The 18,025-nt window shown below is 42.0% G+C and overlaps 1 protein-coding gene across 1 annotated transcript; it reads left to right on the plus strand.

Annotated features, from left to right (window-relative positions):
- Positions 1-7,826: 7,826 nt before the first annotated feature.
- On the plus strand, positions 7,827-17,982 carry LOC105277977 (tubulin glycylase 3A). Its single transcript, XM_020031233.2, has 9 exons — positions 7,827-8,481; positions 8,868-8,979; positions 9,125-9,336; positions 9,690-10,109; positions 12,703-12,910; positions 12,989-13,079; positions 13,215-13,430; positions 14,824-15,083; positions 16,689-17,982. Exons 1-9 carry the CDS (start codon positions 8,110-8,112, stop codon positions 16,997-16,999), a joined length of 2,202 nt encoding a protein of 733 aa, XP_019886792.2. The 5' UTR covers positions 7,827-8,109; the 3' UTR covers positions 17,000-17,982.
- Positions 17,983-18,025: the final 43 nt, after the last annotated feature.

Raw genomic sequence — 18,025 nt, forward strand, 5'->3', positions numbered from 1 at the left:
CGCATGGAAGAGCCGAGATCTTACGTGATTCTCTCGCGTCGGCGTTTAAAGACCGCAGTAAAAGAAGCGGAAAACGCCATCTTACCCAACGAAACGAGAGACGGCGCTTCCTTTTTTCGCAAAAGTCGTACGGAGAGCGCGTCGGAGAAGCGTTCAAGCGGAATTTAATTCGACAAAACAGCCACGCATACCGACCCCGAGGAATCCGAGTCGCTGGCGATTTTCTCCGACTACATTTTTAAGGAGTAATATACGGAGAAAACTAGAAGAAAGAAAGAAAGAAAAGGAGATAACCGCGGATGAATTATGAATATCTACTGTTGTGAGATTATTCTGTTTTGCGACGTGTTTCACGAAGATTAATAGATCAGAGGAGAAAAATCTGATAATACATTTATCTAGTGTATTCGTAAATTTAAATACAATATAAAAATCAGGTTGGAGAGTAGAGGTACTTTGAAGAAATTATCGCGTAATTGATTTGCGACAGCATGATTTACGTCATTTAACTTTGATGCATCATGCATCATCGCTTCTACGACAAAATGTATAAAATCTACAAAGAATAATGATGCCGTATCTCTATTTGGTTCCGATGAAAACGCTCTCTTTCCTTCTCTTTCTCACTCTCTCTCTCTCTCTTTCTCTTTCTCTCTGCAACTCGTTCGAATTTGACTTTAAAATAATTTCTGGGATAGCATTGCGGTCTCTCGGATAGACATACGGAGTGATATTTAATTCATGACTATTCACCAAACACAGCAGAGCGCAGGCAGTTGGCGAAGTTTAGCGACCAGTTTCGAGTTTATATACGTGAGCAAGAGCGAACGGAGTGCGGCGAGCGTGCGAGAGCGAGCGAAAGTCAAAGCGGAACGTTTCATGCGGAAGAACAGTCTCAAAGAGAACCGTGCGTAATGTGCGACTTTGCCGCGAATTGCACAAAAGTGCCTGCAGCGACGCGGTATTGACAGATATGACATACAAAGCCATGTCGATTTCGATTTTGTATCCGTTTACACGAAAGAAAGACGTCAAAGAAGTATTGAAAGCGTATTACTGCTTTATAGCAGCAATGTCGTTAACTCGACAACACACTTTCAAGATTATCGTATTATCATATTATCGTATCATATACCAAGAAATTGAAATTATCATTTATTAATTATTTAACCTTTAAACCTCTAAACTTTAAATCTCATTTATTTCTGACTGAAAATTTTGATTGGATATATTTTTACGTAAATTATTGTAATTCCATTATTTAAAATTATATTTATTAAAAATTAAGCTCTAGAAGCGGCTAGTTACAAAATGCCATCATTGTCAATTAACTCGAGAATAACCGCATTTCGTGATGCTTTCGGTCCTCCTTTCTAAATCGGGATTCATTTTACTCCACTCTAGCGAGTCGCGGATTGCCGTTAAAGCTCATAATTAGAGATCTCATCGTCTTCCATGATACAATCGCGCTCGGGCGAACTCTCTCGCGTTTCTTTTTCTAGATTACGCTAGCAGCCGCAGCGGTAAGAAAGGGGTGGTCCACGTAAGATCGGTGCGTGACCGGAGTTTTACGGAGGGAGTGGTGTGTCGCAGAGTTAAAGGGAGACGTCTCAACCCGAAACCCGGCTATTCCATTGACTTCATCTCGGTCAGCTTCACCGGCCACACTGCGTTTTGTCTTTGATTTCCGGCGAAAGCGCTCTAGCTAGAGTTATGAAACCTTCGAGACATAGAGGAACTCCGTATTCTTTCCGGACGGTGATTCGATATCTTTCGCGGCCGGGGTTGGGCCGTGTCGTATGAAAGCAGGAGGACGGAGAAAAAGCGAAGGAACGAAAGAGGAGGGGGAGAATGTGGGAATGAGAGGTAGACGGGGACGAGAGACGGGGGTAAAGGCGAGAATTGGATTTTCGCGTCTCCCTAAAGCTGACGTGATATTATCCATCGAGGGGGCGGGCACTCCGGGAGTTACCAGGATCAGCTGCTAAGTCCCTCTACGGCGCGCGAGTTATTGCTATAGTGGTACAAAATGATTTCTCGGTGGGAGATATATAGACTCGGATCTTCTTTCCTTTGCGCGCGGTATTGGAGCGCAAGGCTTATTGCACGTGCGCGGATAAGAACGGTAACACGGTTGATTAAAGTTGCAAATATTCGTGGGAAAAAAGGAAGAAAATCTACCGGTCAGCATAGCGCACACTGTACATCATTTTGGAAATACGTCTTATTAAGGCAACGGTCATCAAATATGCCGTTTATGGAAACGGAGAACGTGTGTTTTATTGAACTCCGAAGATATAAAATGTAGGTCATCCGTGCCAGACGCGCCGTCAGACTTCTTAACTTTACTTGGGTTATTTCCATATTACTTCCAACGGTAGCGCGGTCGTAGCTCCAGGAAGCAAATTCAGAACTGGAGAAATTCATTATCCAACGTAGACGGGGCGCATTGTTCTAAATTGAAGGTACGTATTACCCGGCAAAGTGCCTGACGTTTTAGCAGACGCAAGAGTCGTGGTGTCACTTCAGCCGGGATACAAATGCCGATAGAAATGGAAACGGAAAGTAACTCGGCACGTCTTAAAGACCGAGCGAGTTATTTATGATGCATTTTACTCGCCGATTAAGTTCGCTCGGGTCTATTTTAAAAACAGAGTTATGGCTGGAAGATACATTGGTTACGTGGAACGCATGCCGTTATCGGGACAATTACGGGATATCTTTGGTCCTTACGATAGGATTAGAATCCCGCGGTTGCGCCGAGCCGAGCCGAGCCGAGCTTATACTGCGTGACTATTAACCGACTTGCAAATTGCCCTTATCCAGTTTCTCCGTTAAACGAGCATCGTCGACACGATAGCGACGATACGTTCACACCGCGTTCGCACGTTCGGCCAGCGATATCCGGCTGCGATTAGTCTGACTTCTGTACCGAGACGCAAACCCCGACTAGACGGATGGGATAATCCGATAATTCCATTAACCCGCATTGTAATACCGTAAAGTTTCATCTTGAACCGCCGCGTGACCGCCGTCACCATCAACGGCGATCTCGGGTCGTCGCGCGCACGTCGCTCGTCCCGTCGAAAATTACGTTCCGTCGCATCGTGAACCACGGAGATTAACGTTGTTAGTATCTCCTCTCCGCATCACCCATCTAGCTCCTCGTTTTTTGTTATAGCCAGCTGCGGATGAGTCGATTAGCGCGTTCCTGTGATATGAGTATGAAGGAACGGGACGTAGAGATCATAGTAGTGCAAATACGTTCCCACGTTTCGTTGAATGAAATGTTGTTTGCAGATTTTTTTCGCGGAATGACAGGTGAATAATTTTTCACGTCGCTTTTTTCGTGCTTTTTAATATTCAACGAGAGGTACTTTCACGAAGCAACGCCATATAATGAAAATAGACTGAGTGTAAAGAAAAATAAAACTTTTTTTATTTCAATTTTTTTACGATAAATGTATTATTACATGGAATGGATTAGTCTGCATTCATGTTTATCGAAGTAAACTCGCGCAATATGATTAATGCAACGTAATTTAGATTTACGAATAGTGGAGTATAATATTCTGTACAATATTCTGTAATATTTTCTTCTTACAAAAATCCTATGTGTTCTTTAATATTATTTTATGTGTCACTTATACTACTTTTACTTTATATCACTTCATGTTATTTTATTTAATTTGGGGCAATCGTTTTACACTGTTACTTCGATGCAAAGTGATCTATAGTCTGAAATAGCAGAGCCAAAAGAGTTGGCCGATCGACAATCTACTCAGCCGTACGTCACGAGCGCGAGCAATCCTGATTTATGACCACAGCTAACCGGCGAGCTCGGCTGAAGTCTTTCGACCTAATTTACGATTAAGTCTCCGCTATTGTACGTGGCCTTTTTCCGAGAGGGTATCGCTTGCGACGAAACGCTCCACCCCCGGCGATTCCACCGAAAACTCTCGGACTTGATTCTTCGTTCTGTGCCCGGTACGTACTCTACCTGTTTATTCCGTAGTCGCTTCGTCGAAAGCACATCCACCAGACGACCAACATCGAGAGAGTCTCGGAGTATTCGGGAGCTCCATATTCGCATGCCGCGCGTCGAGTCCGGGATCAAGCTTCGCCTCCTTCGAGCTTTGAATTCAATCCGGCCAACTCGGTAACTCGTTCCCGGCGATCCTGCCCTTGCTTTGTTGCGAACGTCGCAATTTCTCCCTTGTTAACCAGGCGTAGTCCGATGAAGAAATCAGACGCAAATTTCTGTCCGCTTATCGAATCGGATGCGAATTTCGCGCGAAGAATTTTGATGATGAAAAAGGAGAAAGGAGAATGTGTGGCTTGTCACAATAATCAATGATATAGTAAAAATATAAAAATGTAATAAAATTAAAACTTGAGTTGCTCTGATGATAAACTTATTTCCAGCACGCAGATTGCGGAAACGAATAATTTAATCAAATCACGAATTAATAAAAAAGTATTAAATGTATTAATCGTACATGTAAATGATATTTTCTGCCATCGATGGGCGTAAATAGAATTTTACTGCGGCATCGGGAATTTAAATCCACTGAAATTATTTCGATTTAAATTCGCATGTCCGATCATTTGTGTCATAGTTTGTCGTGATGTAAATCGTGGTGTTTACCGTAGTGCGCTACGCTAATATCGATCGATGTTCTCTCGTAGCCGTTGCAGAATTACGTTTCATTGTAAGCCACGCCGGCGGCAACAACAGTACGTAATGCGAGAACACGCGTCATTACGATGCTATTTCATCGCGAATGACATAGACGCAGCTAAGGGTGGCTATGGTGGCTATGCGCGGCGTTCGCACGTCTTCCCGGTATCCAGCATCGATGAGACGCGTGCCGTCGTTCCATCGGACTGTTTCCGTTTGCGTAAATCAGAATCTGTACATTATTTTTGAATTATCCATTCTTTTGGTTCTTTCGAGCGACGTTACCGCTCGTACTTTTTCCGAAGAAGAGATTTGACGTTGTTAATCCCGCGCGAAATTACGTCGCTAATACGGAACACGAGTGAGCTACGTAATTAGGCGAAACGCGCGAATTATGCACGGTTACTTCGTTAAGCAAAAGGACATCGCGGTGTCTGCGTTGGATTAAGTTTTTCGGCCGAAAACGCGCATTAGCTTAATAAACGTGGCCGGTGGTCCATAGACCGCAAAGTTGTGTTTCGGTAATTTACAGCTACTTTGCTTGCACGGCACGTCGTTCGCCTCACTCTACACACACACAGACGTACCCTCATAGTACGGGAGAGTGTCATGCATGCACAACGAAATTGTAAGTTAACTACGTAATTTGTTTAGTAATTATCGGTACTCGCCGGTAGCGTGCAATAACAGTCATTACTGTCCAACGTTTTCGAAAAGCGGATGATAAGGTAAGGTAGGCGTAATTGAAAAAGCATGATGCATTAGGTCCAAGTTTAAGCGTATTATCTTGCCCGCGTTATCGCGACTTAATGGAGCAGTAAAAAATTAGTTGTGAGATAACCGTCGGTTACACGACCGAGCTAATACTCCCTGATGCTCTTCACACGAGAATCAGTAATTAACCAGAAATTACATTACCGCGGTGTTCGCGTAAATTGCATTAAAAGAACCACGTTCTTGCAACGCGGTATTCGTCGATTGTGGACAACGCTACGAGATAAACTAAAACACCTTTACTCCTGAATTTCCATGTTTCGTGGTTTCCGTGGTACAAGCACTTGAAAAATATGCATCTGAATGAGCTATTAATTAATTATCGTAATATACTATAAATTTCAACTTGAATAACATTCCAATCACGCGATACTTGAGTATTGTAATTAATGCTATGGCACGATATATTATTCAACAAAATGCTCTTCGTGCGCGGTCACATCGTTTCGCTAATTTCGCCCTGCCGCATTGCGCTTGACGATGCGTCGTCCCGCGCCGAGACGCGCCGCGCCGACGAGCACAAAAGTATGAGAACGAAGGAATTAACCGGTTAAGTAATCGCGCCTTCTTTTTTCCTCCTCTGGTACACTCTCTAATTACCGAAGGCACACCGAGAGTGCTCTTAAACCTACCTATCTCCTACTGCAGCTATATTCACGTATGGAGGGTCCTTTATTAGACCTTCCATTATTTTAATTATATTGCAAGAGACGGAAGAGACGGGAGAGCGACGAAAAAATCTCGTGAAATATATTAGTCAGAACGGGGTCAAATACCGATCGTAAAAATACGACTTGAACGTTCTTTGAGTTTTCTCACTGGGTTCGATATGATCCCAGCTATCGATAATGATTGTTTGACGACGGAAAGATTCCACATGCATCGCCGGAAATTGCAGTCTCGTTAAAGAATGAAGCGTTCTTTGATAGATGTATTCCAGCTCTTCATACGATTTTCGATGAAATGGGACACTTTTGGTGACAGAAGTCGCGAGAAACACGAGTCGAGCTTAATGGATTTGTTTTATTGCCATTTTGCGCGTTTCCTCCGAATCGATGCGTTTTCGTGTGCAGCGCGCGAAAGCGTTTCATATTGGATCCCGCGCACGTTGTTTTTAATCCGACAGCGATAAAATATTGAAGCAAGATATGAAATTTATGTGCGGCACAGTGGATATGCGTATATAGGACTTGGGCGAAAATAAATACGGCATGGGGCATGATGCCATAAATCTGCGCGCGCGTTCGCGCGTGGTAAAGTCGCTTTGAACGCGACTTTATTCTCATGAATTTTGCGCTCCGTATTTAGAACTACAGCATCACCGAATCGTTCAAGAAATCCGGGACACGATTACTTGAAATGCTAGTTGGATGCTACCATGTTTGAAATTCTCTCGTATGTTGAGCCGAAACCACAATTTTCATTTTGATTTTCCGTTCTTGCGGATCCCGATTTGTTTTGAAATGTTTATGTAGAATAACATATTACCTAACTTACAGCAATTTCCCGGCTCGCGATGTGAAATTCTCATGACAAAATTTTGTAAATGCATATTATCTCTTATTTATTTAATTACAAATGCTACCAACTTCTGTATGAGAATATAGCCTGATATTAATCTGACATTTTACATATGTAAAACTTTTGGATGTGCGCGTCAAACTTTTGAAAATGCAAATTTAATCTGAGTCGGATCTCTGTGGCATTTCGTTTGCCAGTATGCAACTCATGATTACTCGCATCCGTCCGTAGATTGCATTTTTCGCGCAGCTTACGTGTTAAATGTGATTTATCTGATCGGAACAAGAGACGAAAAAAATTCTAAGATACATCCTGTAGATTCGCATAAAACTCGCTTTATTTTATGCGGTACGCGCTCTTCTCTCGAGTATGCCGTGCTTCACAGGACGTCTAAGGTTCTTCGTTCTCGGAAAAGTCTCCGGAAAAGTTCCTCCGTGTTGCACGTCCATGTTTGGAATGTTTGGAACGAATTAATAAAATATTCAGACTGAGGAGTTCTACTTGAATCTAGTCGCTCATCGACAACGATACGCGAGAAAAGGGAAACATGAAACGTCAGTAGAGAAACCTCACTTGCACTCACACTAAACCCATATTACTCAAGGCGGACAAAAGTTATGAGCTAAATCCCCGCCAAGTCCGAGTCGCGTAGAGCCGTCGTAAAGATCTGTCTTGAGAAAAATTATCGGCAGTAAAACAATGTCTCTTTTTGTAATGCGGTAAAGACGCACATAGAGGTTATTGAAAATGTTTCTCAAACGTTTGGCAATTGATTAACATTTTGCAGAGTAAAATTCTCATAGGAAATGTCATAGCATCAATGATATAATGCAGAACAATCTTTTCGTTGTCGTTCGAGAAGGTACCGACGACGTAACCTCGAGATCTTTGGAGCTGCTGGATTAAAAATATATTTAGACGTTCTTGTTATTGAAGGCATCCATCTGGATAACAACTTTTGCGCGATTTAGGAGAAACTGATCGCACTAACTCGCATGGACCATGTCTTAGCCGTTTCGATAATTACAAATGACCAATTACGTTGATGAATTACGACAAATTGCGGCAATCTAACATTACTCAGGGACATTAAACGAGGAGCTACCGCACCCCGCATTTATCAATCCTCCGCAATGGAGTCCACCTGCCGGGGTAAGAAGTTTCAATCCAGTTGGAAATTGTCTCCTCCCACGGTGGACTTGGAAAGGAAGAATAGCCCCGTGAATCCTTACTATCGATCCGTTTGCGCGTGGACGACGCATCCGAAATTGACGCCCCCGGACGTGAGGGACGATGATGGAAGCGACGTCGTTAGCGTCTTGCCGGAATTCGAGCGCGGCTTGAATTTCTACGCAAAGTCATGTTCTTGCTGTTTTCGAGAAACCCCTAATGGGGAACTTTTAGACAAAACGATCAGTGCGAAACACCGTGATTGCTGCAAGGAGGATTGGGCAAGGAAGGCAGCTTACCGGAAGATTAAGGCAAAAGCAGAACGCGCCGTCAAAGTAAGCGCTTTCCGGGATTGATCAATTCATCTTCTCGGATGCAAAAATATAGACAGTAAATGGTATTCTCGTTATCGTGTTGCGCATACTTTTTTTTAAATTATATTTTTAGATGATCTATGATATGACTTAATTTTACTACTGGTACTGTAATCGACGATTAAAAAAATTGCGTTCATGCGATCTCATGATTATTCGTGTTTGACGCTGATAATTAGAGAAATCGCGTCAAGTTATCGCGCGTTTAAATATATCCTTACGCGTTATTTTACGATCGTTATCTCGCGGGCAACGGTTGGAGAAATCGCTATCGTCGCTATCGTCTTTCAGTGCGTCTTTAAGTACCGTCATCATGTTTCCGCGATTAACGTTAACACTATTCGCAGAGGCACAAGATATTCCTCATACGAGGTGAGCTGCCGAGACTGAAAGAGGCACTAGAGGCGCGGGGCTGGGTACAGAAGTACGAGCCGGCCAGAACGAGACCACTGCCATACGGTTAGATAGATTGTTTGCGGACGATAAAGTTTAATGCGCGCCGCCGGCTAACGGAATACGGTTGTTGCCGAACCACCGCCGCCGCCGGACGATGAAATATCGTGGCTAATGTCTACCATTTTCCGTGTACTCCCGTCAATTATAGGCGTCGCGGCCAGCTCGGAGGCTCACTCCTTGGGCGATATCACGCAAGCGGACGGTACATTGAACGAAAAGGCGGTGATTTTCGCTTTGCTGCGTCGCAGGCAGCCCGACTTCATCTGGGATTGTAGAAACGATTTCGTCGAATGGCATCGCGGGCTCGGGCCCAATATCCTGCTCAATAAATACCAGAGATCCTTCGTTTATACGTCAAAGGTATTTTCGCGCCGCACGCTTGTCTCAACTAAGCACGGATACCCGCGCCGAGATAGGAAACACGATATTCCGAACCTTCCTCGATTCTCGTCGATATTGCTCGCGTATTCCACTCTAGGCTGATCGTACGATAAACGCGGTTACCGCCTGGTGTCTCCGAACATTTCCTTCGCGTGATTGCCCAACGCTGCGATGCGCTACGAAAATAACGCGTCACGCTCGATACGCCGCGTGCGCGAATTCCCGGTCAAATCCGCAGAAGTGGCTTGCAATAAAGGCGTGCAATCGCGGTATCGTGTCAAGCGATAAGTAAAATCAAGAATATTCCCCATCATGCTCGCACGTGTGCGCAGCTCGGAATGGCACGCTTGCTGAGAGGCGCGTACTGGCTACACGAGGAGAACGTGTCTAGCGTGCTGTTCCCACGTAGCTACGATCCCAGCGCGGAGCGTCGCGCCTTCCTGGATGACTTCCGGTTGACCGCGGCGGCGGGTTTGCTCAAGTGGTTCGTACATGCCGTGAACGCGGACGAGAACATCCTTGTGGTCGATCTGGCGGAACGACGAGCGATTCCGATCTCAAGGTTGGAGTTTGCCGCGGAACGTTGCCAGGAATTCGTCGACGTCGCGACGCACGAGGATCTCGATGTCGACGATCGCGATGAGCGATCGTCCGACGAGGACTGGGATTCCTTCTTGGACGATTGCATGGCGGTGCTTCACCACGGTGCCGGCATCGATGGCTCATTAGAACAAAGCCGCGAACAAATTCAGGTACGGAACATACCGGGTAAATATAAGGGTAAGAAGGCAGAGAGGGTAACAGAAGACGATTTATGTTTTCTCATATCAGTATGCAAAGCTAATTTTTGTTGGATGACATGTTTCAAGAATAATTTCCAAACATTATCTGTGCGACGCATTGAAAGTTTCTTTTAGCAAAATCAGATTCTATACTTCATCATGTTCGGTGCATTTAATTAATTTAATGTCAGATTATTGCGAAAAACTTCGCGACTAGGTTATTAATAATAACCACATCCGACTGTGTGGTTTCTTCTAATATGTTTCTGGTATTTAATTAATATATCAAGTATCATATTAATAACATATAGGAAAGTCTCCGATTATGAGATACCATATCGATTTTGCCGAATGTAAGGAAATCTATAGGCAGAATTTTAAAATGTAATACGTTATCTTGAAGAGAATTTAATAAGCTTTAGGTTGGTGAAATGAAAAATCTAATTTAAATATTATTTTTTCTGAAAATTAAAAAAATTTGAAAAAAGAGCTTTACGCAGGATCGAGAAAGTGTGCTCCTAATATAAGATACTTCGAGAAATCGGTGTTAAAAGTGCAAAATACATCAGTATTGCAATTAAAAAACTTTATTAGATAGTTTTATAAAAATACTGCTGCTACAGCCTTCGCCAAATCTTCACGATTTCACTGTCGACGCTTCCTCGTATCTCTAACCTCCATAGTCAGATTCTATAAAAATTAAATACACAAAACTGCGTAATATAAATTCGTATTAACTTTTCTTTAACCTTAAGTAGTATTTTCTTTCTTTTTATTACACTACATAATCTTCATATTCGAGCAATAATCTCATATTAAGAGTATCCTGAATATCTCATTATACGAGCCACACGTCTAGCGGTTCCGCGATTATGAAATCTAACCTCTACAATTAAGCAATTCAACAAATTGCGTATTTTCCTGTTACTACGATTCTACTCTATCATTGCATACTGAATTTATTGCCAACCATTTCTTTATTATATAATAAACAAGGTTTAAAGACTAACCTCAAGTTCCGTTGACATGTTCACAATTTCACAAACCTTTTCTTGCAAAGGCTAAACGCAATAACGAACAATGAATTTTTCACTAAATACATTTTACACCAAGAGTAATAAGTTCATGGTGGGACTAACAGATGGTGCTCAATAGTTTAGCAGAAACCCCATTATCTCATATTAGGAGCATATCTCATAATAGGGGATTCTCCTCTATTAATAACGAGATATATTAATATATAATTTTGAAGTTTGAGTTAGAATTTGAGTTAGAATTAATTTAAAGAGAAGCTAATTTTTATGTAAATTTGTTTATTTTCCTTGTTTTATCATTGACTCGGAATAGTAAGATGGAACAATTTTACCTATTTTGCACGTGGGCCTTAATTAAATCGGTAGCCTGCGTTGTAACGAGTACTACAGCGTGCGGCCGGCCTTCCTATTGGTATCAGAGTGTTTCGTTTTAGTTATTTTGAACACTGGTTCTTTTAACAGGAAAATCCGCGTTTTCGAAGAAGCGAGGAAAGAGCCGCGGACGCTCTTCTTTAGGCAGTAATCGTATCACGTACCTACTATTAAACGATCAATGGGGTTGGAGTGGCGTGTTTATTTGGCGCCTTACGTCCCGATTCGCACACTAATAATAGACGCGATTACGGGGTAACGTAGGCAACAAAACCAAACTGTGTTAATTATTCAAGCCGCACGAAAACATCCTTGCATTAAACATGTTCCGAGATGCTGCCGCGCGATACCATTAACCCTTAACTGATGGTACAAAATTAAAGAGCGCGTGATAAGGGAACGCCAAGTCGTACAGTGAGGGAAAGACGTACGAGATCCGTAACTGGTGCTTATTTATCGCTTATTTATCGCTAAGAGAAATTATTTCACTTTATTATATCGGACATCTCATTATCTATCGTATCCTCTCTTATAACATCGAATAATTTATTTATTACATTTTTCATCGTCCGTTAAACTCTGTACAACCAATTAGGCGACCTCGTAGAAAAGTACAAGAGTCACGAAAGAGATCCTTAATTCGTTACGTGGGTGATCCTAAGTGGTTCCGTGTTGCACGTAAATCGGAAGACGTCAAACACGTGCTTATCACCGTGCTCTATTTAGGTTAAACCATCAAAAGCACTTTGATCAAAGGAAGTGCGCAATTGACACGTATTCCTAGGTTGCCTAAGTTTGCAGCCGATAAACTTCACACGACTTGTCCGGTCGGGAAGGAGTGTCCGCGAGATAAAGATTTCTTGGCTTCTTGAGATTTGTCATTGTGCAACTTTTTCACTTTCTCTTTCTTTCTTTCCCTCATGAAGATATTCCCGCTTGATCAAAACGCACTCTGCGATTTCATTAAATTAATTTCGCCTCACCAACCGTCGAAACGTGGTCCTCGCTCTGACGAGAGGATCAAATTCGCCGGTGGGTGAATTTATTCGAACTTTCCGGAATTAAAGTCGATTCACCGCAGTCGGTAGTCGCGGCCCCGCAACGAAACCTGATATTCCCCCGCATAAATCGATATCAATATCGCCTCGCTATCGCAGAGATGTTTCCTGACTGCCGTCGTGACTTTGGAGAAATTAAAGACCGTCGATCCGCAATACGAGATGAGCGGCATGAGAGGCATTTGGATCCTGAAGCCCAGCCATCTGTGCTGCGGAAATGGTATCGTTATATCCCACAATCTTAAAGACATCTTGCGCAGGGTCGAGGAGAAGCCGAAGGACTATTACATTGTACAAAAATATATCGGTACAGGGTACTTTTCTACACGTGTGCTCTGCAAAAAGCTCGTTTAATTTATAGTTGCATATCGCATTCAAATTTCAGAACGGCCCCTGTTAATCAAAGAGACCAAGTTCGATATAAGATTGTGGTATCTGGTGACGTGCACCTTTCCTCTCACGATATGGCTGTTCAAGTAATTCACCTCACATTAAATTGCTTTTCCGTGAAACACGAAAAAAAGTATTATATTTTTATATTGTGCTGGCAAATCCTAACTTAGAGTATGATTTTGATGTTTGCTGTTTAATATGATCCGTTCTCCATCCAGAGAGGCGCTCTTCCGCTTTAGTTCGAAGCCGTACACTTTCTCGACTTACCACGAAGCGATTCACATCTGCAACACCGCCGTTCAAGAGAAGTACAACGACGAAAAGAGACGTAGACAGCGTCGCAGGCAGGATGGCGGTCTCCCCGAGGAACCAGCCGATAGCAGGTCGTTGCGCGATCAAGGATGGGACTGCGAGAAGCTGAACGAATACTTGAAGTAATCTCTCGTCTTGGTCGTTATATGCGCGCGCGCGCGAAAGCAAGACGTTTCGATTATCCATTCGTCACACCGGTCGACGAGGGTTGCGTCCAGCCCCTGGGGGCATTCTGCGGAAATTGATAGAGCCTCTGTGCAAATACGCCTTCTCCATAAAGCGCATTCGTCCGAGAACGTTCGGGCACCGTCTCACTGACGATAATGGCCTCGCCATACCCTCGCCTTGGTCCGTTTCCTCCGCCGAATAACAAATCGAACGAGAATTTTTCGATGACGCAACGTATATTCAACGTTCGAGTAATTGCGAATAAAGCGAATAAAGGAAATATATTATCCGCGGCGTGTTGCCCATGAATAGATTCGACGTGGGTGTGTTGGTGCTCGTACGCGCTCTACGATCACCCGGAAGAAACCCATCCTTCAGATATCTCGGGAATGCGTTCCATCGGAGACTCCAGTATCATGCCATTTTGACGATAATGACTTGGTCGGTGGTCGAGTCGGATATCGAGAATTTGAATATCGGGGTGGAGATTTTAATAATTCCCTATTAATAATGTTGAGTATCATTTCTTCGTAAAAAATTATACTCTACTTTTTACATTTTCACATTTTATTTTTGTTGATACTTCAACGAATACGTTCTTTGTTGAAATATCGACAAATGCTTTTTCAGTATAATAGTAAAAATATAAAAAGTTAGATATATTTAGGCGAGAAACGATTTAATAGTATGGGATACGACACAATTGCTTGTAAAGCCGTATTTACAATAATTACACTTTTCAATGAAATACGAGCTTTTATTTTGATTATTGATGTTGAGTGGACCTCTCCATTACCACACGTACCGCAAATGTTTCAATTTACTGCATAGTCAAAGTTTTTTCCGTCGAGTAAAATTTGTCCGATGCATACAAAACATGTTTTATTCAACTTGTTTCGCTTTAGCTGAATTAAAAACGCACTTAAATCATTTTTGCTTACATGTAACGCATATTTCATGTTTTTGGTCATACAAACCCAAAACCAAAACCATGGTATCCATATTCGCCGTAACAATACGCGCGTCCGGATTTATTTTTAAAGATTTAATACAATACACACATACTCACAAACATTTCGGTGTCATATGTTGTAACCAATATGGATCAAATCTTTTAATTTATGTGGTAACATCAGTGATTTACAAGTTATGTTTTTTATCAACATATGTACATGGAAAATAATTATGCCGTATCATAATTCTTAAAAAAATCATTTATTCGCGTGTAGATCATTTACACTTATATGTACCTTCAAATTGCAAAAGGGTACCATTTATTTCAATTGCGAGATAATGAAATCGAAACAATTAACCGGTGAACCACTAATCACGCGGTACTTCTCCCAGATCCATAGGCCATAGAGGCGAACCGTATTACGATCTAATTTACCCGAAAATGGCGGAGGCCATTGTCTTGATGATGCTGGCTGCACAGGACCACATGGAGAGGCGTCGTTGTAGCTTCGAACTGTACGGTGCCGATTTCGTGCTGGCCGAAGATATGTCAGTCTGGTTGATCGAGATCAACACCAATCCGCGTATGCATCCGCCCAGTTCGCGGTTGACGAAGCGTCTCTATTCTAACGTGCTAGAAAGTCTGGTGAAAGGTGAGCAATAATCATGCGTTAAACATGAGAAAAATTGAAAGAAAAAGTATAATTCATGTGTTATCGACGCCTCGTTATTGTACGAGCCTCAAAACTCACGAGACTCGGCAGCGCCGGTTAGACAAATGATTAGACAAGTTACGCATCGTCCACGTATGGTCTGAGATGACCCTCTCTCTCTCTCTCTCGGCTCGCTGGGATGATAGCGATGGCCATAATTCGCGGCGACGTAACACCGATAAGCGCCACGTGCCCCACGTGATGGATTTACGCGAGGAATTAACCGCGTTAGCGAGATTTCCCGGGTGCAATTATCGAGCTTGAAATGGCCAAACACCTGATTGTGCGCCGATTGTATCTTTTATGCACCCTCGCGACTGTATCCTTCCGGATAGTAGCGATTTTAATGAGAAGCGAGTGAATCATCTTTGATAATTTCCTTTCTCAATATTGAATCAATATTAATTATTTTTTAACTTTGATAACTTGTAATAGAATCTCTTTTGTAAAAATGTACTGTTGATATATTCAAATATTACAATGCAAACGCAATCATAAAATTGTTAAAATATCGCATATTTATTGTGTGTACACTACGTTAATGGTATCAAATCTAATTCGCTGTCGAAATATCTCGAAGTTTTAATGATATATAATTTGATTGTGACAAAACATGCAGATATTGAATTCTATGTATACGTATAATGAAATGTTTTTATACATTCCGACTATTAACAAATTAACACAAAAGTTTTGCGAAAGCTATGGCATTCCATAATAAAAAAATATTTGCTCAAATTCCCAAATATTCCGGTCTGCAGATTAAAGATATTTCAATGTGCTCTCGATTCTTTGTCCCTCAGTATCGATTGGAGTTTTATTACTCAATATCCATATTCATATCTTTGTTGAAAAATTAATTATTTAAAAATCTCCTTATTTGTATTAAATAATAAAATCGTTCTGATTTTTCATTTTATTAATGTATTTCCTCTTTAATTCATTTTTTTAATATTTAATTTTCTGGATCCGTTGAGCATGATATTCGTAAATGAATCGATATATTAATTCTTATAATAATATAGCATACGTGCCATAAAAATTGGTAAGTGTACATTGATTCTTCGTTAATTAAACATAAATAGAAAAATGTTTTGGACGTTGAATTGGTGAAATGGTATTTCAATTCAATATCCGGAATAAATTTACAAAACTCCTTCCTGCTTGTATCGGAAATGTCGTTCAAACACTTATCGATGTAATTACGCTCCATTAAAATGTGAAATTGAAATTGTAGAAAGTTATATAGAAAGAAGGAGAAAGAAACGCGAGATATTATATATTACAAAATATGAAATAATACATAGGTAACTAATGCAACGTGTAAACAGACACGTTCTCGATCTCTTTCGCATACAATACATGCAATTCGGCATGATGAGGACTTAAGAAAAGGCACGTGTCAGCGCACGGGGGTCCTCCCTTAATCTGTTAATCTACTTTCTGCAAACTCCATCACCGCGATCTAGTTAAGAGCGATTTAGTAGCGTGGCGAGCACTCCCCTGAAAACCCTCTCGATCGCTTTTGCCACTCGATGCTTCCAGTGATAATGGACGTGCCGATGGATGCTTGCGCCGACACGGGCGGCTTCAGTCTGGTTTACAAGCAGAACGTACCCGACTTCCAACCTTACCTCGGTCCGTGCCTCCTCGTGGCCGGGAAGTCGATGACACTGCACGAGCCCCCTCGGAGAAAACCGGAAAAAGAAAAGAAGGCAAATATTTGCGGTCTCTGGAGCGATAGCAAACAACGACGTGCTAGGACCGACCCGCCCATGGTTCCACGCTCGAGGGAGCCGAACGTGGTCGATCTTATTGATCATTTGAATGCCGCACGATGCACCGCGGCCAATTGACCAACGCAAGGCTCTTCCGGTTGGCGTCCTGGTAAATAAAAGCAGATCCGCGGGTGTCGAACGATCTCTTCGATCTCCGAGAACGTGTGAGTGCAGTTCGCGACGGTTTCAGAGAGAATTACCGTTTAGAATTACCGTTTAATTAGCAAAATTCATTAAGTTCAAAGTAATTGGCTTTTTCTTATCTGATTAATAAAAGAAAGAAATTTTATTGGAAGGAATTTAATTGATTTAATCAAAATGCGTCAAAGGTCGTCAGATCTTCTATCAACAATACAATAAAGGGGCTTAGATCGCGGATAATGACATGAAATATGCTGCATATTACTAACTAATTTAGTTGTTTAATTTTAATTAACGGGAATTATTATGGAATATTAATATGCAAATTTTCATCTCGCATTTCGATTAGTCTTGATGCAAGATAGATTCACACTGAAATTTCAGTGATTCTGTCGATATTAACGTAGATTCGAGGTGGCCAACGGAAACAGGCGCAGGAGCACCCTCCTTTCTGGCTAATTGGGGGATGCTGCCGTGCGATTGAACGCGAAATTTACGCGCCCGTATTTTTTCACGGTAAATTTAGCGCGGCGTCGTTAATTAACGAGCGCGAGATAGCGCGCAGTGTAATTAATGTTGTCATTAGCGGCGGTGTCCACACGCAACCAGCATTCCTTCCTTCCGTGTTCCCGAGGAAGATCGCGCGGCATAAAAGGCGCGCCACCAGCGTTAAATATGCCGACTTAAACTTTAGTGAGATATAATGAGGTAGATCGTGATCAACACCCTTTTGAGAGGAAGTTGCAGACGCGACTATGCAATGATGTTCGGGGATGGTTTTGTGTTATACTTTACATTTAGTTTCGAGAGAATAACAGAAAAACTACTTCTGCATATCTATCTATATGAGACAGCAATCTTAAGAATAATTAAAACTTGGAGAAGGGATGATATGAATTAAACAAATTATAAAATAAGAATGAACCTCTGAATTAACATAATATCTGTTTCAACAGATCGATT

Source organism: Ooceraea biroi, chromosome 1, assembly GCF_003672135.1.
Source record: "Ooceraea biroi isolate clonal line C1 chromosome 1, Obir_v5.4, whole genome shotgun sequence".
Taxonomy (NCBI): Eukaryota; Metazoa; Arthropoda; class Insecta; order Hymenoptera; family Formicidae; genus Ooceraea; species Ooceraea biroi.

Coding starts and splice junctions, on each gene's coding strand:
- LOC105277977 (XM_020031233.2), top strand. CDS start 8,110: ATGGAGTCCACCTGCCGGGGTAAGAAGTTTCAATCCAGTTGGAAATTG. Junction 10,110..12,702: donor AAAGCCGCGAACAAATTCAG/GTACGGAACATA, acceptor TCGCTATCGCAG/AGATGTTTCCTGACTGCCGT. Junction 12,911..12,988: donor CATTGTACAAAAATATATCG/GTACAGGGTACT, acceptor TTCAAATTTCAG/AACGGCCCCTGTTAATCAAA.